Source organism: Megascapheus bottae, chromosome 6 (assembly GCF_031878675.1).
Source record: "Megascapheus bottae isolate mThoBot1 chromosome 6, mThoBot2.hap1, whole genome shotgun sequence".
Taxonomy (NCBI): domain Eukaryota; kingdom Metazoa; phylum Chordata; class Mammalia; order Rodentia; family Geomyidae; genus Megascapheus; species Megascapheus bottae.
In genome coordinates, this window is record NC_143514.1 from 69,809,771 (window position 1) to 69,831,842 (window position 22,072).

The 22,072-nt window shown below is 58.1% G+C and overlaps 1 protein-coding gene across 2 annotated transcripts in view; it reads left to right on the forward strand.

The window, feature by feature from the left end:
* Runx3 (RUNX family transcription factor 3) overlaps positions 1-18,343 on the forward strand; it is a 45,248-nt gene extending 26,905 nt beyond the window's left edge. For both annotated transcript variants that reach the window (XM_090335549.1, XM_090335548.1), the window contains 3 exons: positions 5,365-5,469; positions 13,503-13,652; positions 16,237-18,343. In XM_090335549.1, coding sequence (XP_090191675.1) covers positions 5,365-5,469; positions 13,503-13,652; positions 16,237-16,772 — 791 coding nt within the window. In that variant the 3' untranslated portion in view covers positions 16,773-18,343. The remainder of the gene's footprint in view (positions 1-5,364; positions 5,470-13,502; positions 13,653-16,236) is intronic.
* Positions 18,344-22,072: the final 3,729 nt, after the last annotated feature.

A 22,072-nucleotide genomic window follows, 5' to 3' on the forward strand; every position in this document is an offset into this window, starting at 1 on the left:
TGGGTAAATGATGTTAGAGATTTTGTGACTTCAAATGCTGGGGACTGGAGGAGCCTCTGATTAGGGTGTGGTTTGAGCTGGGGGTGGGGAAAACCCAGAAGGTATGAGTTGTCCTGGAGAAGGGGAGGCAGAGAGGAGGCAGCTGGGGTGAGGGAGGAGGGCTGGGGGTCCTGGGTGTGAAGCCACACCTTTGCTGTGCCCATTTTGCTGATTGGGGAATTCCCACCAGAAGACACACCTGTGATTGATGCCAGGACCCAGGCTGCTTAAGTGGGGACAGGGGTGGGCTGGAACCTCAGGCCCTTCCTTGCTTCTGCTAAGACTAAGAATTCAGAGGGCAATGTCTGCCTATTTCCTTTTTAAAGAAATTCCTTGAAGAAGTAGAGGTGTGACTCAGGTAGTAGAGTCTTAAGTAAAAAAGCCAGGCATGAGCGATGGGTCCTGAGTTCAAGACCCAGTACAATATAATACTATACTATACTATGCTATACTAAATATAACATATCAGGTGTAGGTGGCTCATCCCTGCAATCCTAGCTACTCAGAAGGCTGAGATCTGAGCATCTTGAATCAAAGCCAGTCCAGGCAGCCTGACACTCATATCTCCATTAACCACCCAAAAAAGCCAAAAGTGAAGCTATGTTTCCATGGGTAGAGTTGAGCACAAAAGCTCAGGGACAGCACCAAGGCCCTGAGCTCAGGGCCCAGGATTGGCACAACAATAAATAAGTAAAGTAAAATTAAAAGCAGCTATACACATACAACCTAACCCAGAGCTTACACGAAGAGGTAGCCCTAGGCTGTCCTCAGGAAGCTCAGCTCCTCAGCTCCTTCCCTCTCTCCCACCCTTCCTCTTTCCCTCCCTCCCTTCCTTCCCTCCCAGGAATGTCTAGAAAGATGCCCCCATTTTTTTGGGACCACCTGTACATGCACCCAGTCTACTTACTTACACCCCCATGTCTGTAAAGTCCCATGGTGTGTAGGAGGGGAAAAGGGAAAGTAATTCACAACAAAATATGTAAATAAAAGGCCAAAGGACACTTCTTCTGGGTGGGCAATGGCCTCCAGGCCAGAGCCACTTAATGGCCACAGCAGACAGCACGTGGCATAAGGAGTAGCGCTCTGAATGTGGCCTCGCCAGGCCATCCGGGGCTATCTGAAGATGTCAGTACTTCTTTATTTTTTTTTAATATATTCAATGTTTATTCTTTTTTTTTTTGCCAGTCCTGGGCTTGAGCACCACTTCCGGCTTTTTTTTCTATGTATGTGGTACCAAGGAATCGAACCCAGGTCTTCATGCATGCTAGGCAAGCACTTTAACCACTAGGCAAACCTCCCAGCCCAGATGTCAGTACTTCTAACAAAGTTCTGAGCACTTTGCTCTCTTTATGATGCTGGGGATCAAACTCTAGCTTCATGCATGCTAGGGGAGCATTCTACCACCCAGAGAACGGAGGAAAGGAGGGAGGATTTTCCCTTTGAAAGGAGGATCTCCCCTTCTAGAAATTCAGTTGATACTGAAAAGGCCAAAAACTACCTTTTTCCCCCTTTGTGCCAGTGCCTCAGACTCTTGAGTGGTTAGCTGAGACAGCTGTCCATGGAGTGACCAGGGTTAGGGGCTCTGTGGCATTTTGCCCATGTTGAGTAAACATGGGGGCCTGAGACATGGCCTCTCCACAGCCATGTGTGCCTGTGGACAACCAGAGACCTAAGCCCTGCCCTAGTGCCCAGCTGAGCGCTGTGTGGGGACACCCATCGCACACGTAGGACTCTGGGAGGTCCCTGACATGCAGCCCAGGAGCTTCGTGTGTTTGCTGGTCCCTCGTCTCCTCCATCTCCTCTGTGTCCTGCCCAGGAGAGATGGCGTTGCTGTGTGTAGCCAGGGAGACAGAAAGGGGGCATTTGGGGAGGCGGTTGTTCTTCCTCTGGAGGGCCTCCCCTCCACTACTGCTTCTAGGCCTTACTCCAGCAGCCTCGCAACCTTCTCTGCCCTCTCTGTGGCTGTGTGGCAGCAGGTGGAAGACTAGGAACTGGAAGGATGCTGGGTGGCATGCATGGCCTGGTGGGTGGCTCTGACCCCACGGAACTGGCATGTGCTAGCCTTCCTCGTCCCCCACCTTGCTCACTCACTGCCCCTGTGCAGGCCTCCCTTGTCTCATCTGTAAATGAGAACTCTGGTTGCAGGTTCACTGAGCACCTACTGTGTGTCAGCTGTTGTGCTGTTAGGGTTGGGGACACAGCAGTGTCCTTCTCCAGGAAGCTTAGCATTTAGGGAGAAACAAAATAAACAAGTAGAGGAGTCATTAAAAGTGGAGAGGGTTCCTGGGAACTTCACTGGGGTGGAGAGTGGAGAGGGAGCCCTCGGGGCTGGGCATAAACAAACACAAAGGGTTGCAGTGGGAGTCCGCTTCAGTGAAACCACAAAATGCTTAAGAAGTTGTGATAAATGTGTTGCTTTGTTTAGCGCATTAAAGAACAAGATCCAGCGAGGGGTCTAACGATGAGGGCAATTTCAAGTTGTGATGGCCAGAAAGGGTATTTAGAGAAATGCCAGAGCTGTAATGTGATATGCACATATCCCTGTGCTGTTCGGAGGTCACAGGTACAGCCCCGGACACCTCTGGTTTCCGTTGGAGGTTAGGACGCCATTGGCATCCTGGCCTGGCTCCACCTAAGCTGTCCCCACAGGGGCCTGCCAAAATTCCCCCATGCTCCCTCTTTCCTCCCCTCCTCTGCCCTCGCTTCTCTCCCTCCCTGCTTTCCTTCTTTCTTTCACTCCTTCCTTCTTTTCTTCTTACTTCTCCTTCCCTCCTCCCTCCCTCCCTTCCTCCCTCTTGCCTTCCTTCCCCATCCTCCTTCCTTTCCTTTGTTCTTCCTTTCCTTCCTTTTTCCTTCCTCCACTTCTCCCTTCCTCCCTCTTTCCCTCTCTGCACCTTCTCTCTCCAGAAGTGACAGGCGTAGGGCCCCTGCTAAGGGCTGGTATAAGTGGCAGTGAAGGGGCAGTGAAAACCCAGTTCTGTAGCCAGGACCCCAGCGAGGATGAGCAGGAGAGGAGCAGGGGCACCAGGCCTGGGCCCTGTCCTCAGGGAGCCCCCAGACCCACAGCCGGCCTCCAGAGGCCAGAACACAGAACCCCCTACCTAAGCAAGAAGCTTTAAGGATGTGAAGGCACAGAGGGTGAGAAGACAGCTCCTCCCAGGTGCCCTTTGTCAAACCTCTAGCCAGGTTGGGGCCTGCATTCAGCCCTGGGACAGCACCTGTTATGGGGAGAAAGTATTAAGTCGCAAGCCTTCCTTTATCTCTTCCTTCGTGAAGGAGCACGTAGAACATAAAAGGCAGAAGTTGCCAGTGAGAACTAGAACAGAATATGAAGACCAGCTCCACGTCAGAAAGCACAAGGCCAGGATGCTGGGGTGCTGAGTGCCGGCCAGCTTCATGTATGCCTATGATCCTAGCTGCTCAGGAAGCTGAGATCTGAAGATCATGGTTCAAAGCCAGCCCGGGCAAGAAAGTTCTTGAAATTCATACCTCCAAGTAATCACTCAAAGCCAGCAGTGGAGCTGTGGCTCTAGTGGTAGAATACTAGCCTTGAGCACAAAAGCTTAGGTTCAAGTCCCAGGACACAGACAGACAGACACACAGACAGACAGACAGACATGCACACACACACACACACACACACACACACACACACACGCACGCACACACGCACACACGCACACAGGATCCTCCCAGGAAAGTGGAAAAGAAGGTGATGCCGTCAGTTGAGTTAGGTTGTGACGTGAAATGACCAGGCAGAGGTTTCAGTCTCACTAATAATGGAAGGCTTTGGTGATCTCTCACCTTGATAGGGCATAGTGCTCCTGATAGCGCTGGCCTCATGATGTGGGGAACCCCTAGGGAGTCATCTTGCTTTGAGACATCAGCACCTTCAAATCTGCCCCCAGAGGCCCTCCCATGCCAGGCCACCGCTCCCCGCTCCTTGGAATCTACTCTGAGGAAATAAGCAGAGATTCAGACCGAGGTTTTTCTAAACAGAAGGTCATTCTCATTTTATTCTAAATGGCTAAAAAAAAGTATTATTATTTTAAAAGCTTTTCCCCTGTCAGGAATTTTGAATGGAGTCTTTAGAGCCAAATGTCTGTCTAAAAATAGAACAGGGTTCTGGAAATAACAGTTGTGCCTCCAAAGTCAAATGGCTGTACAGGGCCCAGATCCATCCTCTTCCAGCTCCAATGCACACAGGAGTAAATTAGCCACAAAATCGGGACACAGACGAGTGAGATACTTGCTTTTTTCTAACCATTAAGAAAAAATGAGCTGGGCGCCAATGGCTTATGCTTGTAATCCTAGCTACTTACGAGGCTGAGATCTGAGGATCACAGTTCAGCACGAAAGTCCATGAGACTGTTATCTCCAATTAAGTATCCCACCCCACCCCACCCCCCAAAAAAAAGTTTGAGCCAGGCTCTGGTGGCTCATACCAGGGGGAAAAAAGCCAAAAGTAGACCTGTGTCTCAAGTGGTAAAGTGCTAGACTTGAGCAGAGGAGCTCAGGGAAAGTACCCAAAGCCTGAGTTCAAACCTCAGAGCTGGCACCCAAAACAGAAAAGTCCAAAGAAGTTTTAATAACATAGCAGAGTCCTTCTGATGTGTTCAACGAAACAATGGCAGAAAAAAAGCATTTTATATTCCTGCAGTTACGTTATACAAATATGCATGGTGATGGCGTTGATACCTGGCTAGTGAAACTGGGGTAGAATTTTCTTTATGGATTTTTAAATTGTGTTTGTTTATATTTTATGTATTCTCAGACTTTTCTGCAAAAGTCAGTTAATTTTAGAAAAATACACACACACAGACACACAAATATACATGCAGCCCTTTTTCTTTCTACCCCCAACTCATATGGATTTCTCAATAGAAAGAACAGCTCTGACAAAGAAGAAGGAATTAGGGCTGGGAATGTGGATTACTAGTAGAGTGCTTGCATGAAGTGTCCTGAGTTCGATTCCTCAGTACCACATACACAGAAAAAGCAGGAAGTGGTGCTGTGGCTCAAGTGGTGGAGTGCAAACCTTGAGCTAAAAGAAGCTTAGGGACAGTGTGCCCAGGCTCTGAGTTCAAGCCCCAGGACTGGCAAAAAAAAAAAAAAAAAAAAAAAGAGGAGGAGGAGGAAGGGGGAGTGGGGAGGTAGAAGGAAGGGGAGGAGTGAAGGGAGAGACAGTAGGTACCAGATGTCCAGGAGCCTTGAACCCAAGCCCAGCAGCTTGACTTCAAAGCCCCCTTCCATCCGTGGTGGAAAGGGAGGGACCTGGCCCTTCCTGCAAATGGTAGGCCCCAACCTCCCGCCTTTCTCCCCCAGGAAAAAGCTTCACCCTGACCATTACCGTGTTTACCAACCCCACCCAAGTGGCCACCTACCACCGAGCCATCAAGGTCACCGTGGATGGACCCCGGGAGCCCCGGCGTAAGTACCACCACGCCTTAGGCCAGGGCAGAGGGGGTACCCTCGGTCCCTGGAGTGCTGCTGCGGTCTCTTGCCTCCATGTCTGCCTGCTACCACACCCTCTGGTCTTGGCTTCTGATTGTAAGAGGACAATGACAGGCTGAGTTGAGACAGAGGCAGCTGGGTGGCCCGGCGCCCCTTGGGGTGACTGCCCACTGGGGGCCAGCAGCATTGAGTGCAGTGGGGACTCTGGGGGGCGTTTGGGATGGTGTCTGGGACTCTGGGGGGCGTTTGGGATGGTGTCTGGACCAGGTTGACTCTTCCTGGCTTCTCCTGCGCGTGGCTGAGGATGGGTGGAGGGCCATGGGCAGGCAGGCCAGCTCCTGGTCACATGGCAGAGCAGATCAGGTGTGCAGAGCGGGTTCTGCATGTATGTCTAAACAACCACTGAGTGAGAGTCGTCCTCAGTCCAGCTGGTGTCTAGTCCCTTCTGCCTGGAGCAGGCCTGGAGTCAGCGGTAGGGGACACCCCAGAGAGCCAGCGCTGGGCGTTCTGCTTCCAGAGCAGGTCACAGGCGCTCAGCCTCCTTGCCCAGAGCCAGCCTGCCCCTTGCCTGCTCTCTCTGATCCTTGAAGGGAGGAAAAACCCCTCCCATCTTACTGCACAGGATCCTGTGATAGCCAGTCAAAGGGTGGCCTCGTTCCTGGGAGGAGAGGTCCCTGCCTGAGGAGATGGGTGCTTGCTGGGGACCTCACTCCGGCTTCCCCGAGGGGCCCTCGTTGGTACTGAGCAGGCCTTGGCAGGAGTGCCGGTTCTCGGTCCTCAGTGCCCAGGGCACTGTCAGGGAGGGTGGCTGACAGAGGGGCCCCCTGACAGTTGAGAGCCTGGCTGTCCAGGCATCTGGCTCCTTAGCCCCTCCTAGTGGCTGGCGGGTGGGATGCATGCTGTCTGGGGGTGCTCCTCTTCTCGTCATTCTCCTCTGGGCCTGAGCTCTGTCAGGCCCATCAGCCAGTAGGCAGTGTCCCTTTGTCACCCCTTCCCCCAGAAGTGCCTGTCCCTTCCTGCTGGGACCCCGTGGTCTATGCCCTTGGCATCAATGCCCCCTCCCCCATTCCCCCGCCAGTCAGACATCCTTTCTGGCCTCAGTGTTGTCTGTTGTTAGCTGGTTCTATGAGCCGGGCATCTGGAAGGAGGGGGCAGCCGGAAGATATTGTCATCCTAAGGCCCTGTGGTACCCAAAGCACATCCTGAGGCAGTGGGCTGCTGGGCTTCAGACAGGGCACCTCTGTGCCTCAGACTTCTTGTCTCAAAATCGGGCTCATCCAGCTGCAACCTGGAAGCGCCATCATGGGGAGATGTGGGTGGGTGCGTGCAGATCTCACAGGGGAGCCGATCTGTGACCGTGTGCATAGCCAGCACTGGGGGAGAGTCTGAGATTCTCGGGGCCTCAGCCTCCTCCTCTTTCATGAGAGGGTGACACCAGCCGCCCGCATGTGGAGGACAAATGGTTTGGTCATGCCCAAGGTCCTCATGATGTCTGGCGCTCCTGCCCCGCAACTCTGTGGCCAGTATCCAGAGGGGAAGGGAGCCCAGCCATGCCCTGTGGGAAGGATTTGTGCCGTAGGCAGCTCCAGAGGAAGCCAGCAGGCATCCACAGGCAGCAACGGGGAGACTGGAGGAGCCCACGGTGCCAGGTGGCCAGAGCCTGCCCAGCCCCAAGCTGCTGCCTCTGCCCTCTTCCCTGACACCACCCCCCATGCCAGGCTCCTGGATGTGCTGTGAGAGTCCTCAAGTCTGAGGCTGTCCTAGAGTCCCCAGGCTTGAGAGAGCCTCTTCTTGAGTGTGCTGGAAGTGGAGAGATAGCTCAGGACCAGGCACCTGAACGAGAAAGAAGCTGGATCAGAGGCCAGGACAGCTGTGTGAGCTGAGATTGATGCCGTCACTGTCTGGGCCTTGCTGCAGTCAGCTTGGAAGGTTTACAACAAAGCCTTTGCAGAAGCAAGTTGATGGGTCAGCACAGGGTGAGGGGGGAGTCTCCCTGGTCCTCCTGCCCTGGCCCTGAGGTCACGTCTCACCAGAGCTCCGGGTTCCAGCCCCAACCTAGCCTTCAGTCTGGACTTGAGACACATCCTGCGCTCAGTTTCCCCGTGTAGATGAAGAGGCCGGCTGGGCCAATGCCGTTCCCTGAGTAGCCCCGGGTCAGGGCCCAGTGCAGCCCCCTGGCCAGCCCCAGGGGAGAGTCGGCAGGGTGGCTCGCTGTACCCTGTAGACATCCTCAGCTCCAGCAGGGGCTCCAGGAGGAGTGGCCACTTAGAAAGCCAGTCTAGGATGTAGATGGCATTGGGGTGCTTTGGGAGTTAGTGAGTTTTCCGTAGGCCCTCCTGAGCCCTGGCACCTGCGCTTACTCCCCATCTCTTCAGGCTTTGTCTACCTTGTGCCCGGCTCCCCTCACCCCCCTCCCCTGCCAGAAGTCTGAGCTGTGGGTGGGGGCGGGTGGGAACAGGCTGAGCCCAGGAGAGAATGCCGGGATCCCTGAGCCCTGCATCTGTGGCTGGGGCATTCCCCGGCTGTGCCTTGCAGAGTGCTCAAGTCCCTGCCTGCAGCCAGGCGGCCTCTGGGCCTCAGGCTGATTTGGTGGCCTCTGGCCTGTATGGCCTAGGGGTCTCTCCAAGTGGCTGGGGCCCAGTGATTGCAGAACTGGATCCAAACCTAGGGAGGAGGGGTGTTCACAGTTGGGGATGGAGAACCCCCTCTGTAGGCTTGGCAGGTGCTGGCACTGAAGGGTGAGACCCAGGTTCACCCAGGCCACCCTAGCCCCCGGCCTGGCACTTGCTGAGCTCGCAGAGGCTTCTCCTCACCCTGCCTCATTACCTCCATCACCTGCGTGCTCACCTCCAGAGCGTCCCGCCTTCTGAGGTGTGTGGTTCAAGCCTCGGTTTGCTCATTGCTCTGCCTCCTCTTTTCCACTTAGCCACGCACTCGGTGCTCGGCTCAGAGTATATTGAAAGAATACACAGAGTAAACAAATAACTAGTCAATGTAACTTCAGGCAGCAAGAACGACAGTAGAGACCAGCATATCTGCGAGGAGGCCCCGAGTGAGCGCGGTTGGGAGGGAGGGGGGCGGGGTGACTGGGAGGCCGAGGGCAGCTAGGGGGCAGCAGGGTGTCTGTGGGAATGTGGGCTGAGCTTGACTGCAGCTGGGCTGCATTCTGGGCTCCAGGTGTGTGGAAGGAAGCCCCTAGGGAAGGGTGCCAGGCTGAGGGGAGGCCGCCGCCCCGGGCCCCCACCATCCTGGAGTGTTGTGAGGGGTGCAGGTCAAGGGGAGCCCGCCCAGCAGGAGAGAAGGGGTTAACCTCAGACCTCCCTGGGCGGCGGTCTGGGCTGGCTGCTCTAATGAAGGCCAGGCCTGGAAGCCCCACTTGCAGACCTGGGAGGGAGCGGCCGCCTCCCTGCCCCTGGCCCCCCGCCAGCCCGCTTCCCTGGCTGGCCACCGTGGCTTTCATCTGCTCACAGGGGGCCGATTCAGGGCAGACCACCCCAGGCCAGCGGCCGCCTGCCTCTGCGCCGGCTGTTCCCACTGCATGCGGTGTAAATCTCCTGACACCGCAGAGGGCCGGCGCCCAGCGCCTGCCGCAGGCAGGCCAGGCGCACAGTGGCGCTGTGTCTGGGCCTCAGAGGTTGCCGAGTGGCTGCAGGCGGCCAAGGGCCTGGTGACTGGGGCTTGACCTGCAGCTGGCCTCTTGCCAGCCACAGCCCAGAGACCCAGGGGCCCCTCCCTCCTCTCCTGGGCAGCTCTGAACACTGGGTTTGAATCTCGCTGAGGCCTCCGTTGCATACAGGTGGGGTGAGGATAGTGGCCTTGAACGGACCTGGGGGGCTGCAGGAGGATGGAGGTGGGCCTGGGGACTTTGGGACTTCCCTGGCACGCCCAGGCAGGACCTGACCGGTGACGCGTGGTCACTGGTGACAACAGCACGCTGGGGACAGTGCTAAGGGAGCCTCAACCTGTGCTCTGCACTGTGACCCGGGTGTGGCCACCCAGCCTGGCCCTTGAGCCTGTGAGGCTGGCAGGTAGCTGTCTCGATGCTCCTCTGGAGCCGGCAGGCCAGCTGGGTTCTGAGGCCTTCCCACAGGCCCACGCGCTTCTCCACCCGCCTTGGGGTCCTTGTGTGGTCCACTTTACGTAGGACCACCAGGACATGGCAGCTGCCTGTCGGGCCCAGGCCCACTAGGTGCCAGCCCCTAGGCTGGAATTGTCTGCTGTACAGGAGGGACCTGGACACTACTGGACTGTACAGTACTGGGGAGTTGCTTGGCTGTGACCTGAGTCCCACAGGCAGGCTGGTCAGGCCCACAGACCTAGGACAGCTTTCCCTGGTGGTCTCAATCCGACTCCACCTTTAAAAGCTTGTGATCATTTCACCAGCCAATCCAGCTGCTCAGGGTCAGTGAGAGTGCTGACCAGCTTGTAGATGTGGAAACTGAGGCCCAGAGGAGGAGTTAGTGGGCTAGAGCAGGGTGTGACTGAGACTCGGGCTCAGCCCACGCAGGTGGGCCCGCTGATGGTTATGGAGAGACCCTCCCCCTTCTCTGCCCAGGCTGGCAAGGGCTCTGCTGGCCATCACTGAACTCTCCCTTCCTCTGCCCTGAGGGAGCGGCCAGCCCTGGACCCTGCCCACCAGGGCGGGGCCTTGCACCATGAGGAGGAGGTCTGGAGTTTTCTAAGCAGGGCTGCAGAGAAAGCAGGGTACCTCCTGTGGGCCTGGGGAAGCCTCCATTTTCTCATCTGTGAAGACACAGAGGCCCTTTCTCTCAGGGAGAGGCAGAAGGGGGAGTAGGGAGCGTGGATCTGGAGTGGGGGGCTAGCACTCACGGGCTGCAGGGGGAGGGGATGATAAGAGGGGCTCTTCCTGGACCCCAAGAACAAGACAGCATTTCTGGCAGAGCCCAGGCACAGTGGCCTCCTCCTTCTGCCAGTCTGACCAGCAGTGGATTCTTGTGATGTTAAATCAGGGACTTTCGGAGAGAAGGGACAGAAGGGAAACTGAGGCACCAAGGGCAGAAGGGCAGTGCAACAGGCGACCTGTGCCTAGCTCCCGCTGTGGTGAGCTGATGAAAGAGGCCTTCTCCGTAGCCCATCTCCTCCGGGCACAGGCTCTTCCGTTGATCTGGCTCCTCATGTGAGGACCCAGCCCAGGGCGTTGAGACTCTCGGGCGCCCTGGCCACGCGGGGCAGCCGGGTGCCCCTTTCCCCCTCCCTGCCGGTGGCTCCAGCTCTCTATAGTCACAGGGAAATGATTCCCCACGTGCCAGCCCCTCCCCCAGGAAGCCACCTCCCAAAGGCAAAGCAGCAGGGGCAGGGCCCCTCCCCCCCTCATAGGCACAGCCTGGGCCAGGGCCAGCCACGTAGCTGCACCCTGGAGCCTTCAGTGGCCTTATGTGAACCCTGGGGGCCGAAAAGGAAGAGTTAAGAGGAGCACTGGACGTGGAGTCAGGAGCTGGGGCGAAGGCTGCCCTGCTCCTGTGGCTCTATGACAGATTGTCACCGTGGTGGCCCGGTGCCTGCTCTCTGGCCTATGTCCCTGGGCAGGAGCAGGGTGCCACGTTGGCCCCGGGGAAGTGCACAGAGGCTGTGAGGCCAGGACTCCACGGCTGGCCCTGTGATGGGCACAGTGGCTGGAGGAGGGGCTGGGGCTTGAACCAGGCCTCTGGCTGCACCGGGCAGGGTGGTGGCTGCTGCTGCGTGTGAACTGCCTCACTGCCTCACTTCCGTGTGCACAGGGTGTAAACACCACAGTGCAGGCTGGGGTTTGGCAGCTTTTAGCAGCCCCACTGCCCCCGTGGTGCTTGTGGTTCACTGAAACGCCCAGATCCTTCGCACCCAAGCTGTTGTCAGGCCGCCCTGTGGCTCCACATCCATCCGGCCTGCTTCCTGCCCGTTGAGATGACTCTGAATTCTCTGTCCCCAGAACCACCAGCATCTCCTGCCATTTCCACTGGTCTTGGCCCGGCAGCCACATTTCCTCTTGGGCCTGGCAGAGGTGACACTGAGCTGGGCACAGGAAGCAGGGTGGCAGAGGCCCACAGCTTCCGGACAAGCACGAGCCAGTGCCCCCCTGAGCCCACCCTTCCACCTGCTGCAGCCCCTACCCTCCCACCAAACTCTCTAACAGGACCTCTCATGGTCCCACTTCCAAGCCCGGTCCCTCCCTTCCGCCCTTTCTTTTTCCTTCCTTCCTTTCTTCCTTCCTTCCTTCTTTTACCAGTCCTGGAGCTTGAACTCAGGGCCTAGGCATCTTGAGCTTTCTCAAGGTTAGCATGCTACCACTTGAGCCACAGCTTTTTCTCTGTATGTGGTACTGTGGAATCGAACCCAGGGCTTTGTGCATGCTAGGCAAACACTATCACTAGGCAACACCCCCAGCCCCCCCAAACCTACTTTTTTCTCCTTTGTCTCCAAGAGGCTTGGGTGGAAGCAACGGGAGCCAGATGGTCTCATGGCCCCCTGTGGGACCCCCCCTCCTCTCCCCCTCCCCCGCTCAGCCTCTGCAGTGTCACATGAACCAGCATGGGTGTGGGGAGCTTTAAAGGAGGTTGCAGGTACCAGGATTCTGTGTGTGCTCGTTTCTTGGTTTTTGTTTTGTTTTGTTTGTGGTCCTGTGGGTTTGAAAAGTTTCGTGCTCTTGCCCTGTGCTCTCTTCATGGAAGTCAGAAACGAGGCCCCCACTCTGCTCCTGGGAGACACTTGTGACTTTGCACTTAGACTACAGGCCCCTGCCACTCCACAGGGCTTGTGAGACTTTTGTGTGCCTCCCATCTGCCCCTCTCCTCTGACAGTCTAGAAAACTCCACGTCGTGGTACACCTAAGGGCTCTGTGTTGTAGTTCCTTTGGGGGCCATGGCAGTAAAACTGGCCATTGGCCAGATGGTCAGCAGACTGCTGGAATCTAGGAGTGTGTGTCCACCATAGGCTCTGGACCACAGCAGACCCACTCCTGGGAGCCATGGTATGAGGAGCCCCAAAGGACGCTTGGACCAAATCAAATGTTCATGCAGGAGAGACAGGGCCATCACACCTCCAAGGGAAAGGACAAGCAGGAACATTGGATGGCACGGCTATCCCTGTCTGTCAAGCTCCAAGGACAGCCACTCAGGAGGAAAGTCATTAGATAATGTGCCCTGATGACACCAGAAGATTCCAGAAGAGTCGACGAGAGTCTTTCTCTTCATTTCCCACCAACGCACAATCACAGACATGCTGGGAAGGAGGGGAAACCCTCCAGCCTGGCCGTGGTGGGCGCTTGTAGAGAGAGACCAGGGGAGGTCACGGTGCTTTGATGCTGGTAAATGTGGTTTGCTTGCGAAACACAGGATGAGTAGCTGGGACGTATGTGAGTGGGGAGGGGACCTGGGCCCACTGCAGGCTGCAGGGGTGTGGGGAGAGGGGTGCCCCCGGTAGATCATGCAGAGGCAGGAAACACTAGCAGTGTCCTCCCATGCTGCCCCCTACACTGGCCCCTGAGCACAGCTTTCAGCCCCTCACTCGAGTGCCTAAGCCTCAGCCTGGCAGCTGAGGCCCCACAAAATGGGCTGGGCGAAGGGCTGGCTCCACCAAAGCCAGGGGCTCCTTCCCCAGGGCTTCCTGTTGCCCCTGCAGCCTGGTGGAGGAGGGGTCCTGGCTATGAGGGTGGAGGGTAGCAGCAAACCTTCTGTCATGTCCCCCCTGCATTCCTAGAGAGCCTGCTAGAGTCACTTTCCAGTTTCCCCCTGGGCTGTGGGAGTTTACAGACTTGGATATGCGCCCTGACTTGGAGCACAATGGCAGCTCCGCCTGTGTGACCTGGCCTGGAACCTGTGGTGGAGTGTGTGGCAGGATGCCCTTCCTATCCGTGCCCATGGGGGGTGGGGATAAACCACCATTCTTCACTCAGAAAGTCTGGGGACCTCGGAGGAGGCTGGTGGTGACCCAGGGTTCTCCCCAGCAGAGTGAGACATTGCCACGTCCCCTGAGAGGGGGGAGGCAGTGGCTGACGGGGTCTGCGTGCTCCACAGGGCACCGGCAGAAGCTGGAAGACCAGACCAAGGCGTTTCCAGACCGCTTTGGGGATCTGCGCATGCGGGTGACACCCAGCACGCCCAGCCCCCGCGGCTCCCTCAGCACCGCCAGCCACTTCAGCAGCCAGGCCCAGGCCCCCATCCAAGGTATGGAGCCAGGGGGGCGGGGGAAGCCTTCCCAAGGTGGGCCCCAGCCAGAGCCATCCTGGGGCCTTTCACACATGGGGCCTCCACCCTCCACTCACTCCCCTGGGAGGGGTGACACCTTCAGAGCCATGACTGGCTTAGCTTTGTCATCAGAAAAGGGACAGTGTGTAGTGGGTCCCTGGAGAGGCACAGCCTTGGCCTGGTGCCGTCTGCCTCTGTGCACAGCCGCAGGGCCCTGGGGTGGGGGGGGGCTGGGCCTGGTCTGTGCCCACTGCACCAGATGGTGGTGGGCAGCTGAGATGTCCAGCCCAGGGCAAAGCCCTGCTGGTGGTCCCAACAGCTCTCCAATCTTCCCTGCTGTTCAGGTGCCCAGCCTGCAAGCTGGGGTACAAGGGCTGGGTGCAGCTGGCATTCGGGCTGGGCAAGTGCTCAGCTGCAGTTCTAGCCCACAGCTGGAAGGTGGACTGGTGCCATGTCCTGGGCCAGGCTCTCTCTTCTCCCCAGAGCCTGAAGGCCCCTGAGGCAGCTGAGGGAGGCCGGGCCCAGCCCTGGTCATGTGCTTCATGCAAGCGCCCTGGTGCTAGGGGCTTGGCGTTGCCCAGTCTAACTGGGCCCACAGACATGGAATTTGAGACTCCATTTTCCAGCCCTCAGGTGCTGTGAGTGGGGTTCAGCCTCTAGAGCCCCTTATTTGGCTTGTGCCCACCCCTGCCCAGGAACTGCTCCACTTCTGCCCCCTCCAGGCCAGCATGTTAGGCCTTCCACCCTGGGCAGAGCCCAAGGGAATGGGTCCTGGCCATGACCAGCCTAGAATCCAGCACAGGAATGCGCAGCGCTTCCTGCCCTCGGCTCTGGGGAGGAATAACGCATGTCTAGCCTTCGCAGTTGGCACGGTGTGGGGATTGGGGTCCACAGAGGTCCCTAGGCTGGAGGAGAGGAGACAGCATTTCGCTGTCCACAGGGCCTCACCCAGGGGCCTGGCTCAGCCTGGCTCAGCGATCATAGGCAAGTCTCTCTGAGCCCCAGGCTTCTCACCGTGGGAAGGAGGAGGGCTGGGGGGAGGGGGGAATGAGCGGGCTTGCTTCTGCCTCCAGGCTCTCCCTGGGGATTCCTGTGGGTGCCTGTTAATAGCTTTGAACCCCTGGCTTTGGTTACTGGCAGCAAAGCCAAGGCCCAGCTCCTCTGTACCCCAGGCCCCCACCACAGCCCCCACAATGGGGGCTTCTCACAGCTCAAAGAGCTCATTCAGCTGCCATGTAGCAGCCGGGGCGATTTGCAGAGGAAAATAAACATTTCCTCCACTGTTGGGATTGGCTGCTGGACAGTGGCCCGGGCAGCTCGGGTTTCCTGGGGCTGAGGCTGGGGGGTCTGGGGAGTGCCCGGGGAGACAGGGCAGGCCTGGGGCGCCCCACTGCTGGGCCTCCAGCCCCCTCTTTGGGGTCCTTCATCAGGTGGGCAGAATCTTCCCATTCTGCCCAGCTCCAGGTAGACCTGGGGCTTCCTCTTCCCCAGGCTAATGGGGGCACCCTGGCTGCAAGGCAGCCAGTGCCAGAGGCCTGGACCCTTGCCTCCATTTCACTGCCCTGAACCAGGGCTGCCCTGGCCAGATCCCCAGCCAGGACCAGAGACCTGAGGAGAGCAGGTGCTCCTGGAGGTCAGCTTGCACCTCGGCAGAGGTGAGGAAGCAGGGGGCCCAAAGCCATCACGGCCAGCAGAGCCTGCCCAGGACTGGCACAGGATACCACTTGGTCTCCAGGGTCCTTGATGGGTGAGACGACAGAAGGGCGAAGCCAGGCAGGCATCACCTGAGGCCCACTGCAGGCAGAGCACAGGGGTCAGGAGCTCACCTCACGGTGTGACTGCCTGGCTCTGTTGGAAGCCCTGTGAACCTGTGGAGACCTTATGAACTGGCTGGCCCCAGGAAACGGATGCACAGAATGGGTATGCAACTTCCCAAGGGTGCACAGCTACCAGTGGTGAAAGGTCAATAGCTATCTTGCTCCAGATGCCACACGGCCAGCCTCAACGGCCAGCTGCCAGGCAGACGGTGGGTACTTGCCCTAGATCTAGTGTGGCCCTCATGCCTGGCCTTCTCAGGCCTCCCGTGTTCCTGTTAACACGGTGAGATCTCGGGTCTGTGCGGGTGCACAGAAAAAGTGCGGGTGCGGGCGCAGTACTCTTTCTTAGACCCCCCTGAGCTGGGCTGTGAGGGAGTGGGGACAGGAGGCCTGCTGAGCGGTGCCTGTGTCACCACACTCATGCCCACCCGTGTCCCAGTGAGTTCACAACTTCCTGTTCAGTGTGGGAACTCCAATCCTCTTTCTGACTGTGTCTTCAAAGTGGGGGGTGCAGCTCCTTCAGGCCCCCAAGGCCATTTCACACCCACAATCGGGCGCTGCTCTTGGGCTCTGTCCTCAGCCTGTCGCCTCCTGCCAGGCTGAACAGGAAGAGGATGGCAGGCCTTCGTGCCTCTGCCTCCCCAGCAGCGGACTCCCAGGACAAAGGGCAGCGCCAGCGCCCCAAGGCAACAGGGCAAAGGCCCTGAGTGTCCTTGCTGCCACTGACTTGTTCCTTGCGTCCCCAGGCACCTCGGACCTGAACACCTTCCCAGACCCCCGGCAGTTCGACCGCTCCTTCCCCGCGCTGCCCACCCTCACCGAGAGCCGCTTCTCTGACCCTAGGATGCATTACCCCGGCGCCATGTCAGCCGCCTTCCCCTACAGCGCCTCGCCCTCGGGCACGGGCCTGGGCAGCTTGGGCGTGGCGAGCATGCCGGCGGCCAGCCGCTTCCACCACACCTACCTCCCGCCACCCTACCCCGGGGCCACGCAGAGCCAGAGCGGCCCCTTCCAAGCCAACCCTGCGCCCTACCACCTCTACTATGGCGCCTCCTCCGGCTCCTACCAGTTCTCCATGGTGGCTGCGGGCAGTGGCGAGCGCTCTCCCACCCGCATGCTGACCTCCTGCCCCAGCAGCGCTGCCTCGGTGGCCACCGGCCACCTCATGAACCCGGGCCTGGGCCAGGCCGATGGCGTGGAGGCCGATGGCAGCCACAGCAACTCGCCCACCGCCCTGAGCACGCCGGGCCGCATGGACGAGGCCGTGTGGCGGCCCTACTGACGGCCTGGCCTGCCGTGGACCGGCTGCCCGGACCCCAGCCCTCCACCCGATGACCCCGCGCCAGTGGGACCTGGGCACAGAGGTTCCCAGGGCAGCCCCCCCTCACGGCTGTATTGATGTCCCTAGGACACCCCAGACCTTTGGCCTCTCCTCCTGCCACCGCCCAGCTGGGAAGAAGCTGGGGACTCCCTGCTGTCCACAGACAGCCCAAGTTCCATGGCCCATCCACCCTCTGCAGGGACCCCCAGAGTCAGAACTGGAGAGCTTCCCCCCCCCACCCAATACTGGGTCCTCTCCCTATGGAGGGGGTGAGGATGCCCCCAGCCAGTCCCCTGCCAGCCCGCAGCAGACCCACCATGGCCCCTTGTCTGGGGCCCTCCACGCACCCCGCCCCCAGCCTCCACTGCACCTCCAGCCCAGCCCGCAGGTCTTCGGTCTGGTTAACACCATTTTTTTAGAGAGAACATGAAGACCAGACAGGTCCCAGCAGAAAGTGCTGGGAGGAGGAGGAGAAGGGGACAAAGACTGTGGCTCCCACCCCAGCCACCTAGAAAGCCCCCCCCCCAGCATCCTCCAGGCCCTGCACAAGGCTCTCCAACCTGTTTTGCACTCCTAAAGCAAACATGAACTCAAACCAGTTTTTAAAACTGATTTCAGGAAAAGGGGCTTCACCAGATGTCTTTAAACAGAGCTTCTTACAGAGAAAGCTTTGGTTGTGAGCAGCCCGCAGTGATCAAGTACGGCCTTCCTAGGTCCCCCCAGCAGGTGGGAGAGCAGGCCTTGCCCCAGGGCTTGGGCTGAGGGTACTGTCTCAGTTTTAGTCCTGGCAAGTCCATGAAAGCTTGCCAGAGCTGGCCAGCCTCCATGGCTGTGGAAATCTCCCCCTCCAGGGTTCCGCAGTGGGGGACCCCTGACCGAAACTACGGCTCTGTTACATGCTTGGCACACCAGGAAGTCCTGCAGGTCTCACCTGCTGCACTTGCCCTCCCTGGGCAAAGCATTTGCCCCCTCTTCAGTGTAGTGGCTGGGGTGTCCTGCAGGCTCTCTGGCCCCTTCTCAGGAAGTAGTTGCAAGTCCACTGCCCTCTCGCCTACGCTACTTCCAGTCTGTACTGTGGCCTGGCCCAGGCCAACGAGGGAGGCATCTGGGTTCCTAGTACCCGGCACTTTGTAGCCCACCCCAGAAGAAATGACTACCCCTTCCTGGTACCCAACCCCCGGTGAGACAGGAAGTAAATTCCCCCTCCCCCTCAGGCCTGACAGTGTCAGCAGCCGGGCTGGTAAAAATGGGTCCTTATTTGCAAGGCTGCTTTAAAGTCAAGGTAGGCCAGTGCACTGAATAGGAAGCACAAGTGAGCAAAGAGTTCTGACAGTGTGGCTGTGAGCAGTTCCGGTCCTCTGTGACTGTCCTGAATCCTCGTGGAACCCCGGGGAAGGGAGGACAGAACTGCTTTGCACTAGTGTTCGCTTGGTGCGTTTCTAATGCACAACTTGCTTGTACAGTAAATGTCTTCTGTACTATTTAACTGTAAAGTGGAATTTTGATCGATTTGTTACAATAATATAACTGAATGTGTTGAAGGCTCCTGTGGCAGGTTTCAGGGTGTGCGCATGAGGGTGGGCTGGGGTGGGTCTGAGCCGAGATCATGGCCCACGGACAGCTGGACAGACCCTCCTTCCTCCTGCAGCAGGACCCCAAGTGAGCATCAGAGAGATCACTGAGGTTCTGTCCCCTCACACAGAGGAGGAAGTGCTGACTTCCTTCCGGAGGCGGGGTGGTGGTGACACGGTCCACGCAGAAGCCCCTCCGGACTTGCTTCTCTGGGTGATGACAAGCGGCAGTCGGGTGGAGCCCCTGAACCACCTTCACACCCATTTTGCAGATGAGGCCACTGAGGTGCCATAGAGACGTCACAGGTTCCAAAACTCCACGAAGCTGTGGGTGGCCGAGCGAGGACACAGGAGATGAGAGATGGTGTGAGGACCAAGCCACGAGGCCCCTCCCGCCATGCCCCAGCCTGTGCCTGGCCAGTTAGGTCATGGAGTGGGGAGCCCTAGGCCTTCGTAGCCCACGATCCCTTCCCAGTGGGTCTGCACTGGGTGGTTTCCGAAGCAGTGCTTAGGTGGCCGATGTCCTCCTTGCATTTGTGTTTATTTGGAGTCACCTGGTAATGAAGCATGCCCCCCATAGGTGGTAGGAGAGCAGCTGTCACCTCTGGAGCCTGTGGTTCCAGCTGCCAGCACCTGCACCCCACTTGCCAAGGATCGTGAGATCCAGGGGGTCAGTCCAGGCCCGTGAGGAAGCATGCAGTACCGGCAGCCGCCTGCAGGCGGCGGCAGGCGGGACCTGGCAGGCCTGTGGGAGATGAGGAGTGAGGGCTGCCTGAGCTGCAGAGGTAGTAGAAGGAACTTCCCATCCTCAGGTCACCTTGGACAGTCCTGGGAGAGTCTGCTCAGGGAGAGGGCCTTCCTCAACAGTCAGTGAGCCTTTCCCACCCCGCTCTGAGCTCCCCGGCCAGTCTCTGTGGAACACCGGCAGAGTGGTGGGCCCAGGACCCAGTCTGGACAGGGCCCTGCCTGGCTGAAGGGAAAGGCCGCTTTCTTAGGTAAGATGACGGGCCTTGGGGAGCTGGAGTGAGGCCGCCCACCTCTCCTGGGCCAACCCCAGAATCGGGGCCTGGAGCAGCCAGTTAGGGTGGGGAGACCATGGGCTCCTCAGCCTGGGGTCCCTGAAGCCCTGAGTAGGGCAATCAGTGGCTGACCTGGGGCAGATGAGAGGCGGCCTCCAGGACCCTGGGCTGTGCCCCTCACCTCCCAAGGGAGAAGGTGGCCCTGACAGGGCAGCAGCTCTCACCAATGGACCACTTGGCTGGTCCATTAAGAAATGGATGTCCCGGCAGGGTTTGCCTGAGGGGAAACTGAGGTTTAGAAGAGGCAATGTCACATGACTCACGGGGCAGGCTGTGAGGTCCACCCTGACTGCCTACTCCTCAGCCCAGCCCCCTCCCCTGCCCCAGACTGCACCCCATAAACAGCCCCCAGACCCCTGGCCTGGCCCTGGGCCACCCCCTACCACACCAAACATCCCAGTTGGGGGTGGGGCGGGAAACACAGCCCAGAGGCAGATTCATTCTGGGGGCGTAAACCAAGCAGTGGAAAGAGCCAGGCAGGGTGGGCCTGGTGACCGAACTCTTCTGGGGTGCTGCCCCCCAGGTGGGGTCCCTGTGAGAGGACCCAGGGGGCTGATCCCCGTCCTCCTGGTTCTCTGCTGAGTGTGTGCTGTTTGTTTTGTGTCCCTCTAAGCTGGCGGGGAAACCTGGCATGGGAAGCCGCCGAAGCCCTCAGCCACTTCCTAGAGCTGCCTCCCTGGTTCTGACGGCAGCAGCTGCCCCACGCTTTCAGGTCAGGGTCTTTGCAGCCTTGGCTAGAGTTCACACCACTGCCAGCCCCATCTCCATTTACCAGGCCAGGAAGAAGAGGGGCTCACCCAGCAGCCAGGCAGGAAAATCATGGGGCTAACGAACAGATGTGGGCAACAGGGTGGGCAAGCATGGGGGGCTCCGTGGAGGAGGCACCTTTCAGATACAACAGGGAGCAAAGAAGTAGGAAGTGACTGTGTGAAGAGTCAGCAGGCGGGCATTCCACTGGAGACGCTCTCCCATACCAAGGCTGGGAGCTAGCAGAGGGCCAAGCTGGGAAGAAAAAGGAGAAGCCAGTGGGACTGGAGAGGTAGCTCACCTGCCTAGCAAGCTCAAGGCCCTGAGTTCAAACTCCAGTTCTTCCCATCACACAGTCACGGTTAACACTTAATGTTCACCAGGCACTCGTCTCCATCCTCCATCATGTTCAGCTCAGTGCCTTGAGTGGTGATCAGGACTCATTTGACTGATAGGAAACAGAGGAGCCACACACGTGTACCCCGGGCACCCCAATCCTGCCAAGGCAAAGCAATAGGGGGAAAGGACGGGTTTATGTTTCGCAGCCAGCCCAAGCTGGAGGTGACACTGGAGCTGGGTGGCGGGGAGGGGCTGTGCCTGCGTTTAGTGACACCGTCCGCTGAGGCGATCACCCTCAAGAGAGTGGAAGGAAGACACGAGAAAATGCCTTCTTAAAAGCGAAGCAGAAAGGGCTCGGCAGGGGCGGTACGGCTTCTGGCCTCAGGACATGGCAGGCCCGGGCCTTGCTCGGCCTCCTTTTTCTTTATTTTTTTTTTTTTTTCAGTACTGAGGCTTTTTTTTTTTTTAACTCAAGGCTGGCACTCAACCACTTGAGCCACACTTCCACTTTTGCTTTTTGGTGGTTAATCAGAACTAAGAGTTTCATGGATTTTTCTGCTCAGGCTGGCTTTGAACCATGAACCTCAGATCTCAGTCTTCTGAGTCATTAGGATGACAGGCGTGAGCCCAGCTTACTCTGCTTCTGCAAAGCAGCCTGTGTTTCTGGGATTCCACATAGCAGGAAGTGGGATGAGTCCTTTGGGGCCCCCCATCCAACTCCCCCCCCCTCACTGGGAGAGGTCCCAGGCCCCTGCACATGAAAACAACTTGGGCCTCCAGCATCATAAAGCCATTTTAACATAATAGGCTCTGCCAAGGCTAGAGGGGCAACCGGCACCCCACGGCTGCCCTGAAAATACTTAGAGGCCCTGTTTGGTTCCGTTGCTCTGATGTGGCTTTCAATGGGCCTTTGATTGGGGCTAGCCCTTGGGGAAGCTTCTGGGGCCTGTGGACTCCTATTTTGTTTGTGCAAAACGGTCCTGGCCTTTCTAGCTTGTATCTCCCTGACCTACAGAGACGGGCAACGCCCCAACCTTTTGATTTTCTTAAGTCAACAGTGGAGCAGGGCAGGGAGGGGCTCCCAAGACCAGTCACCTTTATTGACTTGGAGGTTTTATTTGAAATGGTGTTTCCTTGAGACCTGTGCCAGACCTACCAAGAAAAACAGCCAGCGAGGAGCTGGGGGGGCTGGGAGAGGGGAGCAGGCTACCTGAAAGTCAGCCCTCCCTGACCTGCCCTCTCCCTTCCCCCACACCAAGCCCCCAACCTTCCCTTTTTTCTCCCCACAAGGAATAATATCACCCTCAGCGCACAGTGCCTGAGCAACCCACCAGAACTGGGGGCGGAGGCAGGAGACGGCTGTGAAGAAGTCAGAGATGGCTTTAGTCCCACAGAGCTCATGCCGGAGGTGGGCTGTGGACAAAGATAGACACATGGCATGATTCCAGGTCATCACAAGCGCTACAACACTAAAACAGGTTTGGAGGCATAGCTCAGTTGGTAGAGCACTTGCCAGTGAGTAAAA